The sequence below is a fragment of the Cygnus olor genome, chromosome 1, assembly GCF_009769625.2.
Source record: "Cygnus olor isolate bCygOlo1 chromosome 1, bCygOlo1.pri.v2, whole genome shotgun sequence".
NCBI classification, from domain to species: Eukaryota; Metazoa; Chordata; class Aves; order Anseriformes; family Anatidae; genus Cygnus; species Cygnus olor.
This window is the reverse complement of record NC_049169.1, coordinates 89683058-89701471: the sequence shown is the minus strand read 5'-3', so window position 1 is coordinate 89701471 and position 18414 is coordinate 89683058. Positions and strand designations below refer to the sequence as shown.

The 18414-nt window shown below is 41.6% G+C and overlaps 1 protein-coding gene across 1 annotated transcript in view; it reads left to right on the top strand.

Annotated features, from left to right (window-relative positions):
• Positions 1–18414, top strand: part of LOC121075303 (suppressor of tumorigenicity 14 protein-like) — a 33074-nt gene that overhangs the window by 9838 nt on the left and 4822 nt on the right. Inside the window, exons 10-17 of the mRNA XM_040568407.1 lie at positions 123–235; positions 1150–1283; positions 4028–4147; positions 12977–13101; positions 13646–13655; positions 13733–13916; positions 16051–16322; positions 17918–18054. Coding sequence (XP_040424341.1) covers positions 123–235; positions 1150–1283; positions 4028–4147; positions 12977–13101; positions 13646–13655; positions 13733–13916; positions 16051–16322; positions 17918–18054 — 1095 coding nt within the window. The remainder of the gene's footprint in view (positions 1–122; positions 236–1149; positions 1284–4027; positions 4148–12976; positions 13102–13645; positions 13656–13732; positions 13917–16050; positions 16323–17917; positions 18055–18414) is intronic.

The window sequence follows — 18414 nt, the reverse complement described above, 5'->3', positions numbered from 1 at the left end:
AGAAGAAAAAAAGGCAATATTTTCTACTTGATAATTAGTAAACAAGATTTACTATCTCAGAAGCTTAGGCCTTTTATGGTTTGTGGTTGTGTATGTTGGGATACTTCTCCTTTGATTTTTAGGCACCATTGCCAGCCTACAAGCTCTCCTTAAAAATCCTTGTAATACAAATTCAAGAGAAATCGCCAGGGTCCAGTAAATGTGATAAAGATTGGCTAGAAATTGAAGGAGTTAGGTGAGTAAATACACTATTTACTGACATACTAATGTGTACTTTGATGTTCTATGCAACATGAGACACCTTAAGGAAAAACATCAGTGTAGAAAGATACATTTCAAAAAATAAAGGCATACTTTCATTGAATTACAGCAGAATAATATTCTTAAACCTGCACTAGCACTAAGCATTTGTCTTTATGTTAATTTAAGCATCCTGCTTTTCCTGCAGTGGTAAATATTTACTTTGTTGTTCTGCTTGAGAGCAACAACATAGAAAACTGCAGGATTTTATACAGCTGCAGTGGAACTGTGAATTCCTGGCTATTGACATGGGTGAAGAGCTTTTGTCATCTGAAATTTCTTTTTCTTTGCCAGTTACTCTTTACTGATCGTAACTGTTTTCAGTAAATAAAGAAAATTAGAAGGAGGGGGGGAGGGTTGAGGAGGGAGAAGGGGGAATACTCAGGGTGATTTGTCTCTTGGAAGGAATGTACTGAAATGGCAACAGCTTTTGGGTTTGGTTGTATGATACCATTGCTGGATTTGTAACCTCTGGAGTTTGCTAGCCTAAATGGGAAATCTGAAGTCAAGCATGCTGAGAAGTGGTTGGTATTTATAAGGTAGATTCTGAAGCTGATCATCTTGCTGTCCCAGGAAAGCTGTGGGTATGGTGGGGTGGAATGGAGTGGACAGCATTTGTAAATAGGCTTTCTAATATTTCTGTTGGGCTGAAAAGCCTTTAACACTTAACCCTCCCCCCACCCCCACCCCCCACCCCCCCCACACCCCCCAGAAAAAAAAAAAAAAAGTTACAACAAAACCTTATCTTTACTACTTTTTGGCATTTGTACCCTTCAGTAGCAGCAGAAGTAACTGGGTGGTAATGGTCATTTTGATTAGAAATTCATTGTTCTCACTTTTGCCTGTCAGATACTGTAAAGATAATTCAGAAGACATCAGAAACAGAGAATATGGCTATTCTGTTGCAATCAACTTCCATTCTGATGAACTGGTCACCCATAAAGGGTTTTATATTGAATACAAAGCTTTCAGTCACACAGACCGTAAGTGAATAAGCATGCATTTGGGTTTTTAAGGAGCTTTAAGAAACCATGTTTGACAGACAAACAACACACAAGAAGACCACGTGCCTTTTTTTCCTTAATTTATTTTCCAAGAGGAATGCTTAAAATGTTATTGTGCATTTTACTGAACAACTAGATGTAGAAAGTTGGGTAAATTATGCTTTTAGTTTCTAACTATTCACAAAATTTCTGTAAAATGGGAAGTGAAAATACGATTTTTTTACTTTCTGTAGAACTAATTATTTGGTATTTTTCCAACACCTTAAAATAGCCAAGCTGCAAATAGTATGGCAGAGATACTCTAAGCACAACTATTTTGCCAACGTGAGTTTTTTTCTCTTTTTTGAGACATCCAGAGGTTGAAACAAGGATTTTAAGAAGATGGAAACATTTACTTGTGTTTTTAATTAGACAAGTGGTATATGCAGTATATTCTTTGTAAATGCTTACTTTTTACTAATTTCTAGATACATTCTCTCTCTTTGTATCTAAGCAGACCAACTTCCTTTTCCCAGTTAACCTCTAGGGAGCTAAGTTCACGGTGACTTCAAAAGATCTGATTGTGAAACCTCAGATCCTCGGTTTGCTTTTACCAAGTGTACTTCTGTTTGTCGTTGTCGTAGAAGTATTTATGTTTGATATACATTTTTTTCTTGCATCTCATCAGAAATAAGGGCAGAGTGACTCCTGCTTTGAGCTAGTGCTGGCCGAATAGCGTGCATTTTCCTCCTGCCAGCATCATGTGCTAGGCACTGAACAGGACTAAATGACTCCAGATCGGAATTGATTAGATGAATGTGGGACAAATGTGTTTGGCCCTTCAAACTGATTTAGCTGCTAATTTGCCTTTAGTGCTAGAGGGGAAAAAAATTAAGTCCCCTTGACCTGGGGAGAAACAGGAACTTTTTGTCTACTTATTCTTCTACAGATATTTGTGTGTCTGTGTGTAGAAGCCAAATCCCAAGACTTTTTTTTTTTGGTGGCAAGTCTGAAGAAGTGGAAGAGAACAAACATTTTTGATATGTTGCCAAGACATACCTTTGCCTAGATATTACTAGTTAGTTTAAGTGAAAATGAAAGAATTTCTAGTTGAAAGGCTGTTTCATAATGAAATTTCTAGATCTGAAAAGTGTTTCATAAAGCATTTACATCAGAAAATCTGGAGTGTAGTGGGACAGAGATGAATTGCTAAAACCTTTTAATATTAGGAAATTTGTGATGCTAAGCCTACTTATGACTGTTTTCCTTGGATCCTTGTGTGTCAAATGTATTACCTTAAAAAAAAAAAAAGGCACGTGAAAGAACACACATGTTTACTATCAATTGTAGTATGTATCTCTGCTGCATCACTTTCAACCCTCAAAGTTCATCTTAATTTAAGGAAGTTAATATGAATTTAATTTTCTACATCCATTTAATAAATATTGATCCATTTAATTCAGACTGCTTAATAAAAATCTTTGGCAGGTTATGCCAAGTGACATAGTATTTAGTCTTTTAACTTTCAGTTGAGTTTGTAAATGAATTAGCCTTGTTTTTTAATAGCCATTTTAACATTTCTTCATGACACAGTCCTGCCTTAATGAATTTAGTCTGTGACAACATGTTAGTGCCATTAATTTCTTGTTTTTCTAGCTTGTCTTTGACAATTTAGATGTACAGATGGAATATGCATTTCTTCAAGCAATCAGTCTGATGGCTGGAAAGGCTGTTCAGATGGTAGTGATTAATTAGTGGTAGGGCAATTATTTCTTGTTTGTGTCCTGTAATCAGTTTGTTGTAAGAAGTTAGGAAATACTGAAATGTGTAAAATACTGGTGGCTATCTGTAAGGTGACATGAAGGATACGGGTGAAAATTGAAAGGTCTGGAGGAGAGGACATGTAATGTACCCCTATAAAGAGTGGGAGAGCAGGAAAAAATGAGAATTTTATAACAGTCTTTACAAGTTAAGCTTCCAGAAAAAAAAAAAAGAAAAAAAGAAAAAGTAAATAGAGCAACAAGTAGTTGAACTAAACTATTTGTAAATACTGAAAAAATGTATCAAAGAAATTGTTAAGAGCAAGCATGGAGTTTTTGATTCTGTTTTAGCTCTCTGCTGTGAGAAGGTAAATACAGAAGAAATTGTACTTTGACAATGTCTTATGTCAGAAACTTAGTAAGGGAACCAAGGTGAAAGCAAACTAGAAAATAGAAAAAGTGCCACACAATGCGAAGAGGGACGGATTTTTAAATGTATCTCATGAGCTGGACAACATGCGTAGAGAAAATATTACATTCAAAAAAGTATAGGTTTGAAAATAGGTAATTAAATACTTAGGTGGCTCAAAATCTGACTTGAGAGTCACAAAGTCATACAGTTGTTTTCTTTTTTTTCTTTAAAACAAACAAAAAACAAAAGCATCACACTAGGATGTAAGACAGAAGTTTGAAGGGATCTTCCTAGCTGCCTGTGGGAAGGCCTCAGCTAGAGTACTGTATCCAAATTGCACATCAAAGAAGATGGGAAGCAATGAAGAGGTTCCAGAAAGTGACTATAAGGTAATCCAGTGTTAGAGAGCAGAGCACAAGTTAAATAATGTGGTGAATCTTCCCATCCCTTGAAGCTATCAAGAAGGTAGATTTATGTCTGACAGAGATGGCACAGTAACATCAATCTGACCTGTAGCAGGGAAGGCAGCACACGGCCACTAGCCAGATATGAGGAATATAAAGAATTTACAGACCTTTCTTCTGGTTGTGATCCAGAACAGTTGAACTGTGGTGATGGGAAATGTAAGCATCAGTATAAGATCTGTGAAGGTGATGATAGCTGTGGGGAGGACAGTGATGAGAACAACTGCTGTAAGTATATATTTTTATAATATTTTTAGTTATTGTGTGAGAGGTGGTGCAAGGCAGAACCAGGAATATGCTCATTTTCATTTTTTTTCACAGATAAACCCTATCTTTAAGTCTGTGAATCTTCTAGTAGACATGCTGATTAGAAATAGAGTTGAATTCTGTGTATAAGAAACAAAGCCAAGCCTTTTTTTTCCCTTTCAAGAAGTACTTTTGTAGTAAATGTCCATTAACTTGTTGAAAAAGACTTCAGGCAGCTATTGCTAGTTTTGATGGCCAGCCTATACCATCTTCTTCCTCCTACAAAAGAAAATATATATGTTTTTAAAGGGCTCCCCCTTCCTTTTTGTGGGTTCTACTTGTCTAAGTATACGGTGCAAGCATGCGTGAATTCTTCAGGTTTTTCTGTCCATACTTAAGAAAAGTTTGGAGAAGTGCAAGGAAAGCAAACGGCATCTCCAAATACCTATCAATAATAAAATTAAGTACACAAAATCTAGAAGCTCGTTTCCTAACTTAATGAAAGAATGCACCTTTAGCTACACTCTGCTGTGGTTTAACTGCTAAGTATTCCCTGCTCTGTTTTTGCAGCAGGAATGATTCATGCTGCTGTCACAACTGGTTGTCACTGTTTAATACAAATGATATGCTCAGCTTCCTGATAAGGACCTATGACTGCAGTAAAAACCTGTTCTATTTTAATCTATCTTCTGCTACTGATCCCTGTGCAAATGAAACATAAGGTGTAACCACAGAGATCCACTGAGGTTATAAATGAATCCTTAGAGATGTCCTCTGACCTACTGTTGTGGTTTAGCCCGGCTGGCAGTCAAACACCACACAGCCGTTCGCTCACCCTCCCCCCTCCCTCTCCGGGATGGGGGAGAGAAACGGGAAAGTGAAGTCTGTGAGTTGAGATAAAGACAGTTTATTAAGACAGGGAAAAGAATAAAAACAATAATAATAATAATAATAGTATTAACAGTAATAATGTGTACGAAATAAGTGATGCACAATGCAATTGCTCACCACCCGTTGACCGATGCCCAGCCTATCCCCGAGCAGCCGGCCCCCCCCTCCACCCTGGCTAGCCACCCCTATATATTGTTCAGCATGACGTCAGATGGTATGGAATACCCCTTTGGCCAGTTTGGGTCAGCTGTCCTGGGTCTGTCCCCTCCCAGCTCCTGCTGCATCCCTAGCCTGCTCGCTAGCAGGACAGAGAGAGGCTGAAAAGTCCTTGGCTTGGTGTAAGCACTGCTCTACAACAATTAAAACATCAGCATGTTATCAGCGCTCTTCTCATTGTAATCCAAAACATAGCACCCTGCCAGCTACTAGGAGGAAAATTAACTCTGTCCTAACTGAAACCAGGACAGATATCCACCCCTTATTCCATACCATTTATGTCATGCTCAGGTTACACTCTTTCCAATACCTTCTAATTAATCACCATTTTCATCTATGATATATAGCAACCATGGTAGCGATGACATACAGTGTTATATGATAATTAACATACTATAATTCAACTCATGGGCTATTCTCACCCAGTATTAGGTCCCCTTGAGGTATACACTGGACCTCCCCATTCTCTTGCATTACCCACCAAGTGCATCCAGGTCCCTGAGCAAAAGCAATCCCATGGATGGGCTTGCCTTTTCCTGAGGCGGGAGTAGCCCAGACTGTCTTACCCAGCATGTTTCTTATGTGCACTACAGGAACTTTATCCCCTTCTACAGTGCGTAACAGGTTTGATTGGGCAGGTCCAGCTCGGTTGGCAGATCCTCTAGTATTGACTAACCAGGTGGCCTTTGCCAGATGTGTTTCCCAATTTTTGAATGTCCCAGCACCCATTGCTTTCAGTGTAGTCTTTAACAGTCCATTGTATCGTTCAACTTTCCCGGAGGCTGGTGCATGATAAGGGATGTGATACACCCACTCAATACCATGTTCTTTGGCCCAAGTGTCTATAAGGTTGTTTCGGAAATGAGTCCCATTGTCTGACTCAATTCTTTCTGGGGTGCCATGTCGCCATAGGACTTGCTTTTCGAGGCCCAGGATAGTGTTCCGGGCGGTGGCATGGGGCACAGGATATGTTTCCAGCCATCCGGTGGTTGCTTCCACCATTGTAAGTACGTGGCGCTTGCCGTTGCGGGTTTGGGGGAGTGTGATGTAATCAATCTGCCAGGCCTCTCCATATTTGTATTTCAGCCATCGTCCTCCATACCAGAGAGGCTTTGACCGTTTGGCTTGTTTAATTGCAGCACATGTTTCACAATCATGAATAACCTGTGCTATAGTGTCCATGGTCAGGTCCACCCCTCGGTCACGAGCCCATCTGTATGTTGCATCTCTACCTTGATGGCCTGAGGTGTCATGGGCCCATCGGGCTATAAATAATTCACCTTTATGTTGCCAGTCCAGGTCCACCTGAGCCACTTCAATCTTAGCAGCCTGATCCACCTGCTGGTTGTTTTGATGTTCTTCAGTAGCCCGATTCTTGGGCACATGAGCACCTACATGGCGTACCTTTACAACCAGGTTCTCTACCCGGGCAGCAATATCTTGCCACAATGCAGCAGCCCAGATGGGTTTGCCCCTGCGTTCCCAGTTGTTCTGCTTCCATTGCTGTAGCCACCCCCACAGGGCATTTGCTACCATCCATGAATCAGTATAGAGATGGAGAACTGGCCACTTTTCTCGTTCAGCAATATCTAAGGCCAGCTGAACGGCTTTCACTTCTGCAAACTGACTCGATTCACCTTCTCCCTCAGCAGCTTCTGCAACTCGTCGTGTAGGACTCCATACAGCAGCTTTCCATCTCCGATGCTTTCCCACAATACGACAGGACCCATCAGTGAACAGGGCATATTTCTTCTCATTTTCTGGTAGCTTGTTGTACAGTGGGGATTCTTCAGCACGGACCACCTCCTCCTCTGATGATATCCCAAAGTACTTGCCTTCTGGCCAGTCCATAATCACTTCCAGGATTCCTGGGCGACTGGGGTTTCCTATTCGAGCCCGCTGAGTAATCAGTGCAACCCACTTGCTCCATGTAGCATCAGTTGCATGATGTGTAGAGGGGACCCTTCCTTTGAACATCTAACCCAGTACCGGCAGTCAGGGTGCCAGGAGGAGCTGCGCTTCAGTACCGACCACTTCCGAAGCAGATCGAACTCCCTCATATGCTGCCAATATCTCCTTTTCGGTTGGAGTATAGCGGGCCTCAGATCCTCTGTATCCCCGACTCCAAAACCCGTATGGGTCGACCTCGAGTTTCCCCAGGTTCTTTCTGCCAGAGGCTCCAGGTGGGACCATTCTCCCCGGCTGCGGTGTAGAGCACATTCTTTACATCTGGTCCTGTTCGGACTAGCCCAAGGGCTACTGCATGAACTTTTTCCTGTTTAATTTGTTCAAAGGCTTGTCGTTGCTCAGGGCCCCATTCAAAAGCATTCTTCTTACGAGTTACTTGGTAGGGCGGGTTTACAATCAGACTGTAATTTGGAATATGCATTCTCCAAAACCCCACGACACCTAGGAAAGTTTGTGTTTCCTTCTTGCTAGTTGGTGGAGACATAGCTGTTATTTTGTTGATCACATCCATTGGGATTTGACGACGTCCATCTTGCCATTTTATTCCTAAAAACTGGATCTCTCGTGCAGGTCCTTTAACTTTATTTTGTTTTATGGCAAAACCGGCCTTCAGAAGGATTTGGACTATTTTCTTCCCTTTCTCGAAAACTTCCTCTGCAGTGTCACCCCACACAATGATGTCATCGGTGTACTGCAGGTGTTCAGGAGCCTCCCCCTGCTCCAGCGCAGACTGGATCAGTCCATGGCAAATGGTAGGGCTATGTTTCCACCCCTGGGGCAGCCGATTCCAAGTATATTGGACTCCCCTCCAAGTGAAAGCAAACTGTGGCCTGCACTCTGCTGCTAGAGGGATGGAGAAAAATGCATTAGCAATATCAATTGTGGCATACCACTTGGCTGCCTTTGATTCCAGTTCGTACTGGAGTTCTAGCATGTCCGGCACTGCAGCACTCAGTGGTGGCGTGACTTCGTTCAGGCCACGATAGTCCACTGTTAGTCTCCACTCACCATTAGACTTTCGCACTGGCCATATGGGACTATTAAAAGGTGAATGGGTCTTGCTGATCACTCCTTGGCTCTCCAGTTGACGAATTAGCTCGTGGATGGGAATCAGGGAGTCTCGGTTGGTGCGATATTGCCGCCGGTGCACAGTTGTGGTAGCGATTGGCACTTGCTGTTCTTCAACCCTCAGCAACCCCACAACAGAAGGGTCCTCTGAGAGACCGGGCAAGGTAGACAACTGTTTAATGTCCTCTGTCTCTAAGGCAGCTATGCCAAAAGCCCAGCGGAACCCTTTTGGGTCCTTGAAATATCCTCTTCTAAGATAGTCTATGCCAAGGATGCACGGAGCATCCGGGCCAGTCACAATACGGTGCTTTTGCCACTCATTTCCGGTTAGACTCACTTCAGCCTCCAATACAGTTAACTGCTGGGATCCCCCTGTCACGCCATAAATACAGATGGGCTCTGGCCCTTTACAGCTTGATGGCATTAGAGTACATTGTGCACCGGTGTCTCCTAGAGCCTTATACTTCTGTGCGTCAGACGTGCCAGGCCATCGAATCCACACAGTCCAATAAACTCGATTGTCCCTTTCCTCCCCCTGGCTGGAGGCAGGGCCCCTCTAGTCCTGGTCAGAATCTTCGTTTCTGTGTTTAAAGGACTGCCTGCTGGAAGTTGGAGCAGCAAACTTTTCAGAGAACCCCTTTCTCCCGATTGTTTTCTTTTGCAACTCACGTACCCGTGCCTCTAGGGTCTCAGTAGATTTTCCATCCCATTTTCTCATGTCCTCTCCATGGTCACGTAGGTAAAACCACAGGGTGGCGCGGGGTGTGTACCCACCATATTGTCTTCTTTGCACGGATGCACGTTTACCCCTAATAGCCGAGACGCTGGTTTGTACAGGTGGGGAAGAAAATACACTCTCTTTAAGTTGGTGGACGTCTTCAAAAAGTTTCTCCAAAGTATTCTCTTTTAGTTGGTGGCCACTGGTTCGTTCAGGTGGGGGGGAAGATAAATTCTCTTTAAGTTGGTGGAACTCTTCAGAGAGTTTCTCCACAGCCGAGACGCAGGCCTGTAGGGAAGAGGAGAGATTTCCTTCGTACTCCCGGAGTTGTTTAGCCATTTCACCCACTGTGGGATCTTCACCGTTTTTCCAGGTTATTATTGCCAATGAGCTGGCCCATGTTGATGGTGCATTCCGTACAAACTTCCGCCATATGGGTCGAGTACACTGGACTTCATCTGGATCTGTGGATGTTTGTGCATCGTCTAAGTCCTTATAAATTACTTCCCGTACGGCTAATTCCCTCAGGTACTGAATTCCCTTCTCCATGGTGGTCCACTTGACTGGTAGACATACAAGTTCTTCCTTGTAGGGATACCTTCCCTTCACAGCTAACAGGAGACGCCTCCAGAGGCTGTGAGATCGTGCTCCATCTCCAATTGCTTTGTCAATGCTTGCATCTCTAGCAAGGGATCCCAACCGCTTGGCTTCCCTGCCCTCTAATTCCACACCATTGGCTCCAGTGTCCCAGCACCGGAGCAGCCAGATGACAAGCTGTTCACCTATACAGCGACCAAAATCTTTTTGCACATCTCGTAGCTCACGCTGCTATAGGGTTCGGGTAGTTACTGTTGACTTACTGACATCCTCATCCTCATCTTCATCCTCTTGCACACTTGATGGCCCAGCCTCGTCTTCTCCACACCCAGACTTAGCAGAAGACTTTCTGCGTTCTAAACGACCTGAGTCTCTATACCATTTTTTCACCTTTTCTACAGGGGCAACTTGCACTGCTACAGCTCGCCTCTCCGACCCAGCCACAGGGTCTGCCACAGGGGTTGGAATACCCTCTGCAGGGGCAACTTGCACTGCTACAGTTCGTTTCTCCGACCCAGCCACAGGGTCTGCCACAGGGGTTGGAGTACCCTCTGCAGGGGCAACTTGCACTGCTACAGTTCGTTTCTCTGACCCAGACACAGGAGTGGGAATGGCTGCGGGAGCTGGAGCCGGGACGGCTGCGGGAGCCGGGACGGCTGCGGGAGCTGGAGCTGGAACGGCTGCAGGAGCCGGGACTGGAATGGCCGCAGGGTCTGTCACTAGGTTGATAGTAGCATCAATTGCAGCTCGATAGGCACAAACCAGACCCCAGCACGCCACAGTGATTTGTGTCACTTTGGAACTGCCAGAGTCATGACACCTTTTTTTCAAGCATTCTACCAGTTTTTTAGGATTTTGCAGTTGTTCAGGGGTGAATGTCCAAAACACTGGAGGTGCCCACTGCCCTAGAAACCTGCCCATATCCTCCCACACTCCCTGCCACTCGCAAATATCCCGCCTCAAGACAGATCTCCGGATGAGATTCCTAAGTAGTTGTTTAACCTAAACAAAACCTGAAGCGCATTCAGGAGACATAACAACAAGAACATGCTGGTCTGAGTATCCCAAGGATATTCAACATCTTGGAGAGCTACAGTAACTAGCTCGGGGGATAAGAGGGTGGTGAAGGAGGAAGGGAGAGTGAACAGGTAGGAAAAAATATCTTCCTCTGTCCCCTCCAGAGATTGACTCCCTGATGAAAAAAGGCAATAGGTGTAATTGCTAATAGTTCCTGAGATATGGTTTCCGAAGTATAGAGTCGACGACAGTGCTGAGTACAAATACCAGGTTAGAGTCATGACCAGATATCTCATCATTTCATAAGCCATCGTTACACCACACAGTACCATAACAGTCTTAAACCAGGGCCCGGAAAGGATAAACAGCACGACAGGGAGCACATACAGAAAGTAACTTGCTATAAAACTCAATTTGGGAAACAGGCACAGCAGACTTGAGAATAAGGCAATCAACATTGTGACTAGCAACTATTAAGCAGGTCGAATACTTATACCAATTTTAGTTTAACACACTCTGGTCAAATCTGTCGATATCTCAACCCTTCGAGCCCCACGTTGGGCGCCAAATGGACTGTTGTGGTTTAGCCCGGCTGGCAGTCAAACACCACACAGCCGTTCGCTCACCCTCCCCCCTCCCTCTCCGGGATGGGGGAGAGAAACGGGAAAGTGAAGTCTGTGAGTTGAGATAAAGACAGTTTATTAAGACAGGGAAAAGAATAACAACAACAATAATAATAATAATAGTATTAATAGTAATAATGTGTACGAAATAAGTGATGCACAATGCAATTGCTCACCACCCGTTGACCGATGCCCAGCCTATCCCCGAGCAGCCGGCCCCCCCCCCCATCCCGGCTAGCCACCCCTATATATTGTTCAGCATGACGTCAGATGGTATGGAATACCCCTTTGGCCAGTTTGGGTCAGCTGTCCTGGGTCTGTCCCCTCCCAGCTCCTGCTGCATCCCTAGCCTGCTCGCTAGCAGGACAGAGAGAGGCTGAAAAGTCCTTGGCTTGGTGTAAGCACTGCTCTACAACAATTAAAACATCAGCATGTTATCAGCGCTCTTCTCATTGTAATCCAAAACATAGCACCCTGCCAGCTACTAGGAGGAAAATTAACTCTGTCCTAACTGAAACCAGGACACCTACAAACTCAATGACTAAATGTAATAACAGTATTGTTAATTATCTAAGAATCCTGCTCAATACTATCTAATTTACAAAAGAACTTCAAATTCAATTCTCTTCTGATGTGGACCTATTGTTACAGTCATCCTACTTCACATTGCCTATTCATAGAATGTGAATGGAAATGATTCTGCATTATTACTGAATTTAGTATTTCTGTGTATTTTGTCATAGCACAAAGTGCAAGTTTCATAATAAAGGAAACATAACATGCAGCGTATAACTAGTTTTTGGGATAGCCCAGACAAATTAATAAAGCTAAATCCAGGATAACAAAGATTTTATTTGGATGACCTAACCACAGCTTGATGGTGATCCTGTTAAAATAGCAATTTTTCCCCAGCTACTGCCAGATCAGTACCAAATAACGTAAGGGAGAGAGACATAAATTTGGGGAATTCTGCTCTTTTTTGCCATGTGCATGTTCTTTACGCCACCGTTACTGATATTGCTGGTACTACTAATGCCTCCCTAAGGACTTGCTGCATTTTGCCTCTAATATTTGCCTTGCTTTGAATCTAAGGTCCTTGAAGTAGCCAGCAGTATGTCCTTGTTTGCTGGAAAAATCCCTGCCACTGTTTAGAGGTCACTGTAAACAACTGGTAATAAGAATGATAGCAATGGATGCCCACTGCTGAGATCTGTCAGGATTCCTACGTAGTAAACTATGATAACTCTTAACCTAAATTTTCTTGGAGGAAGGTATAAAGCTCTTCCATGATATATGCTCAACTTTCTCTTGAAAACAAAGAGCTGACTTCTAGATGACATCTGCTACATAGATGTATAATTTGCAATGCCAGTACTGTCGGTGAAGATAAAACAACAGGTCTGACGAGGCCAGTTCACTCAGTTTAGAGTTAAATAAAATGGGAATGAGGGGAGCTCAAGGCTCTGCTGTCTTTCCTCAGAGATGGTGGAGACTTAAATTAGTGCGATCATTAATCTGAGTAGAAGGTTCCCACTGTCCTACTCCATACAGGGATCAGTTTACACCCACACAGACTATGACTTCAGGCACGTTGGAATGTGTGGCTTTGAACAACTTTCACGATAGATGAGTAGGTTGAATGTGCATGGTTTTTTTAATCATTTGAAACCATGGCTTCAAACATGTGACACTGTGTCTTCTCTCTTGTTTCAGCCTACAAAAGTTGCTTCCCTTATACATACAAATGCCTTAATGGTAAATGTTTGTTGAAACCAAATCCTGAGTGTGATGGGAAAAGAGACTGTGCAGATGGATCTGATGAAGTGAACTGTGGTGTGGTAACATTTGTTCGAAGATTAGTTAATGATGTGGGAAACTAAGGAATTGATGCTATGGTCAAGTAAAAGTTGATAACATCAGACCCGAATTAAAAAAAATTGCTGGTAACATCTGTATGAAAATGTCTGTCTTGAATTTTGTACTTTCTTTTTTTTAAACTAACTGATCTGTCTGTGATGACTTAATACAAGCAATGCACATTTACAGGTTATTAAATTAGTAGGTCTTAGCGTTCATTTGAGCTGAATGAAATAATTAAGGATCTGTGTAAGGAGAGAGAGAATAGAAGATCTTATTCAATTAATGTTTTGGAAATAACCCAGTTTAGGATTGAGTCTTTCTGAGTTACTAACCTCCTAAGGGATCTGTAAGGGAGGATAGGCAATGTTCGGTTTATTCCTAACCTACCCATTGAGTGAAAATGGACAAGTACCCTTACCTTTGTTCCAATTGCACACTAAGAAGATATGGGTTTTTGTTTGTTTTTGATTGGTTGGTTGTTTTTTTATTTATTTTCTTTTTCAGTGGCTTTGTGGTGTATAGGTAAATGTTAGTTTATGTATTAAGCATGACAAAGTAAAATGACCTCGCATTTTCCTTTACTAATTTATTCTCTTATTTTTCTATTAGCTTGTGGAAGACACCTGCTTAAGAAAAATAGGATTGTTGGAGGTGAAGATGCAAGATCTGGAAAGTGGCCCTGGCAGGCAAGTTTACAAATGGGAGCACATGGCCATGTTTGTGGTGCATCTGTTATTTCCAAGAGGTGGCTCGTGTCTGCTGCCCATTGCTTCTTGGATTCTGATTCTGTAAGGTATGGAGTGGTTATGCTGTCATAGTGTTTTGCAGTTTGATGTTTATAACCTCAAAATGTTGCATTCAAAAGTTTGCAGTAGGTATTCCAGGTGTAGATAAATTGAATCAGCATATAACTCTGACATATCAGTACATGAACCCTTGACATATTATGCAGGCTTTGAAAGTCTCAAATATCGGAAGCAATTATTCTGCCTCCATTGATAGTGAATCCTGCATGACAAAACACACTATTTTGTTTTTGATTTAGGGTAAATGTTCTTGGTGTTTCTTTTGTTTTGTTTGTTTTTTCCTCCCCTTTAGAGTCTATGGCCTTTTTCTCACAAGAAAAGAACTATTTATTGATAAGGAGTAAGTAAAGCTCACCAGTGTTCAGTTCACGTAGTGTAAATTGAGAAGGCTTCTAAATCATCGTGTTTACGTTTCAAAATGCACAGAAAACCATGCATTTCAATTTCAGTGATTGACTGTATTCTGGACATAAAAGGCAATTGCTGAGACTAAGATTGGATTCATGGCAGTACACTAGACATCATTTACCATAAAGATTTTGTAGCCTTTGTCTAAGACAATCTATTACTCTAAATTATATAATACGTTTGCACATGCTCAAACAAGATTGAGATCACGTTTTTGCTTGTCAAGCACATCACAGTTCTCTTGTTGCAATGTGTACATGTAATATGATTGCACATAAGTTTTTGAGTTGATGAAGAAAGTGTCATATGCCTGTGCTTTACATTCTAGGCAAAACAAATGCTCTCGTGCTAATACTTGTTACTAACCCACTAGCACTAGTGTTGCATACAGTGGGAGAATGTGCATTAACAGGAGAGTGATTACACTGAATAAAGGTCGTTGATACATTTGAGACATAGCAATGCAGAGCTTGTGTCTGAGATATAATCTAGCTTTTATTCAGCATAGAGGGATTTGTACACATAATTTTCCTGAGCTGTAAATATATCCTAGTTATTCTTAAATGAGTAGATGTCCTCTCTTTTCTCCAGAGGACAGAAACGTTTATGTCCTAGTAGGATAAAGAACAAGCTATTTATTTCCAGTTCTGTGTGTCCTGGTGCAACATGATTTAACTTGAATCCTGGTATCAGAGGCCTAACAGTTTTGCTCCATTACCAAGTGGCAGCATGGCTGTTAAAGAATTCTCAGAATAACTGGCCATTTGTACTTTGAGTACAGTTTTGATTCTTGTGCTCTGGACCATAAATATTTGAAGACTGCAGTGACGTGCAGAAATAGAACATCGCTATATCTGAACAGCCACTTTCAAGTTTAATTATCCAATCTGCACAAAGTAATTTTATGATTGAAACAGGCATGTTACTTAGCACAAGTATGACCAAGACCCTGAAGAACCATTGCTAATGTGAGATGGACATGAGCTTTTGAGGCTCATATGTCAGAACAGTTGACTTTGGCCTACTAAGACAAAGGTTTGACTTAAGACCACTACTGGTTCTTACTTGAGACAAGTGGTACATCAACTCTAGTTGAAAGTTTAAATGCAGTTATGACAGAGCACCAAGAAACCTGTTGCTAATTGCTCGGTGTGGTTCTGCTTTGGCTAGCACATGTGGGCCAATGTCAAGACAGATGATCTACCCGTGCATCTGTACCTCTCTTTTTTTTTTTTTTTTTAAACCTGATTAAGATTTGACCTTTGTACTCAACGGACTTCTGGTAGATCAGCTGCAGTTGGTTTCTGTGCCAACAGAAAACCATACAGTCATCTTTGTTACAGAGTGAAACTGCATGGTTGATAACAACATAACATGTACCATTCCATTTTCATTATACCTGAATGAAAGCCAGCTTTGTAAGTATTGCGGAGTATACAGAGTGCTTTGCTTACTGTAAAGATGGGTGAAAAATCTGCATTGCAAGGAACTGATCTTATAGCTCCAGGAGGTTATTATTTTCAAAATAGAATTTTGTACCGTTAGTTAATGTTTTAGGAGACACAGACTATAGTACATCTATCCTCCTAAGTGGTATTCTACTCCATTCACTGATTTGATGAATCTCATCAAATACCAAAGTGTATATAAAGCAGAGTGAACTGACGCTGCATTACTTTGCAATGGGCTGTTCTAAAAACACTCTCTTTACAGATACTCAGCTCCTTCAGGGTGGAGAGCATATATGGGCTTACGCACTATTAATGAAAAAAGCAATCATGTAGATATGAGACCAATCAAAAGGATTATTGTTCACCCACAGTATGACCAATCTATCTCAGACTATGATATAGCCCTGTTGGAAATGGAGACGCCTGTATTCTTCAGCGAGCTGGTACAGCCCATTTGTTTACCAAGCACCTCTAGAGTATTTCTTGATGGAGCTGTCTGCTATGTAACTGGCTGGGGAGCCATAAAAGAAAATAGTATGTTCATTTCCTGGATATACTTCTTGCAAGTTTAGCTTAATTTTATACTCTAACAATGAAATATTCATTGTCCTAAGAGAAAAATACCTGTGGTTAACTTAGTAGGTTAATAAAAAGCTTTAAAATGTTCCTGTAGCTAGTCTGTAAATTCTGAATGGTTGTATATTAGGTAAAAAGTGCAAATACCCATACTCTGTATGGGGGTCAGAGATGGTGTCACAGATTGTTGAAAAGCACATGATCACAGATTAACAAACACAAGCCCCCTTTCATCCTCATGGTTCAATTTATCTGGTGAATAGGTTATAAGGAACCTTCAGGTCAAGAAAACAGGAACTTGGAATCGCAGAGGAGCGAGACTTTGTTTCTAAGACTGTGGTCGACAATATGGGGCCATGAGCAGAAATAATTGCAAAAATATAGTGTTTTTTTTCTTTCCGTCTCAACTAAAGGTAATTTCACGTATGCCCCATGAAGAGTTCTGCCTGCACAGCTCAGAGCAGAGCAGCATGTTGAAGTGGGGAGGCAGAAAAAAAGCAAGCAGAGTTGGAGGGGGGCGGTGGGGTAGCATGCAGGATCTTGGCCCTATCTCAGCATCAAACTGGAGCCAGCTCTGAGACCTGGGCAGCTCCTCCTAGACAGCTCCTCAGCATTGCAGTAGTCCCCAGTGTTGCATGGAGACCTAATCCTTCATTAATCCTTCATGTTTGATTAGAAGCCATCTATATGGTAATACTGGCTTTCTTAATATGCATTTAAAAAAATAAATCTAAGATAACCACATAATAGCCTAATAAAGTGCAAAGATTTTTTCAAATGATGCCTTCTTGTAATTTAACAAAATAATGCAGGTAATATTTAAAATCAACCTAAAAGTATGGGGGGGGGAGAGGGAAAGAACATATTTTTCTGATTTGCTTATTTCATTTCTATCCCACCCACAAATGAACACACAAACCAAAACCCAGTACTTCTGATCATCCAGGTATTGAAAAGGTTATTTCCACTGTTGGGTCAAAACATGACTGAGCATATGTAGTTAACAATGACACCCTACGACAATGCTACAGTACAGAATCAAACTTTTAGTATCAATTGTGACTTACAGACTCTATTTCCCCACCCCAACCCCTCAGCTTCATTCCTCAGTTCCTTACGTAGAAGTGAAAAGATGTAAAAGAAAACGTAAATTTCATTTACTAGGACTTAGAACATGTTTGGAGCACACCCATAATGCAAATAACAAAGCTTTGGACACAATTTGAGATGGCATTCAAAAGTTACATTGTGTGTAATCTTGTATTATAATGTACATGGCTTTTTCTTTTTTACTACTTTCTGGCAGAAAAAGCTCATAATAAAGGCTGAGGAAATGGAAGAGGTACAGTGGTGTGGTGCATAGGGTTGTCTATGTCTAGAGTTGTCCATGTAGACAGCAGTGTTCTAAAGCTGAATGCAGACCACATTTGAAGGGAGGGGAATTAGTTTCCTGCTTCCAGTTGGGTAGATTTTGAATTTAGATCACCTTTGTTTAGACAAGCGATCTCTGTGGTAGAGCTGCCATAACCTCTGCAACATTTGTATTTTTCTAGGTCATCTTGCCAGAACACTTCAGGAAGCTAGAGTGAGAATAATTAATCAAAGTATTTGCACCAAGCTCTATGATGATCTCATTACGTCACGTATGCTCTGTGCTGGGAATCTTAATGGTGGCATTGATGCATGCCAGGTAATGTGGGACTTGGCAAGCAACTGCAAAGAAAGGTTTGCTTTCATTGGAAAACTGTTCACCGTTTAGGGATAGTGTTTTTGTTGCTTTTTTTTTCTTCCCCTTACTAGTAGAGTGAAATGTCTTGAATGTACGGATAATTTAATACGGCAAAGGCTCTCAAAAATAAGAAAGGAAATTTGGTACAGATAATATCTGAATTTCTTGAGAAAAGTTACTTTGCAAAGAAATACAAGATGCAAAGGTAAGATAAATTTGGTAAATGCAATTGCAGTGCTGCCTCTTAGTTTCATGTGTTCATTCATGTGTATAATGACGAGTTTTGATTACATCATGCTATCACGAGTTACATGACCTAGT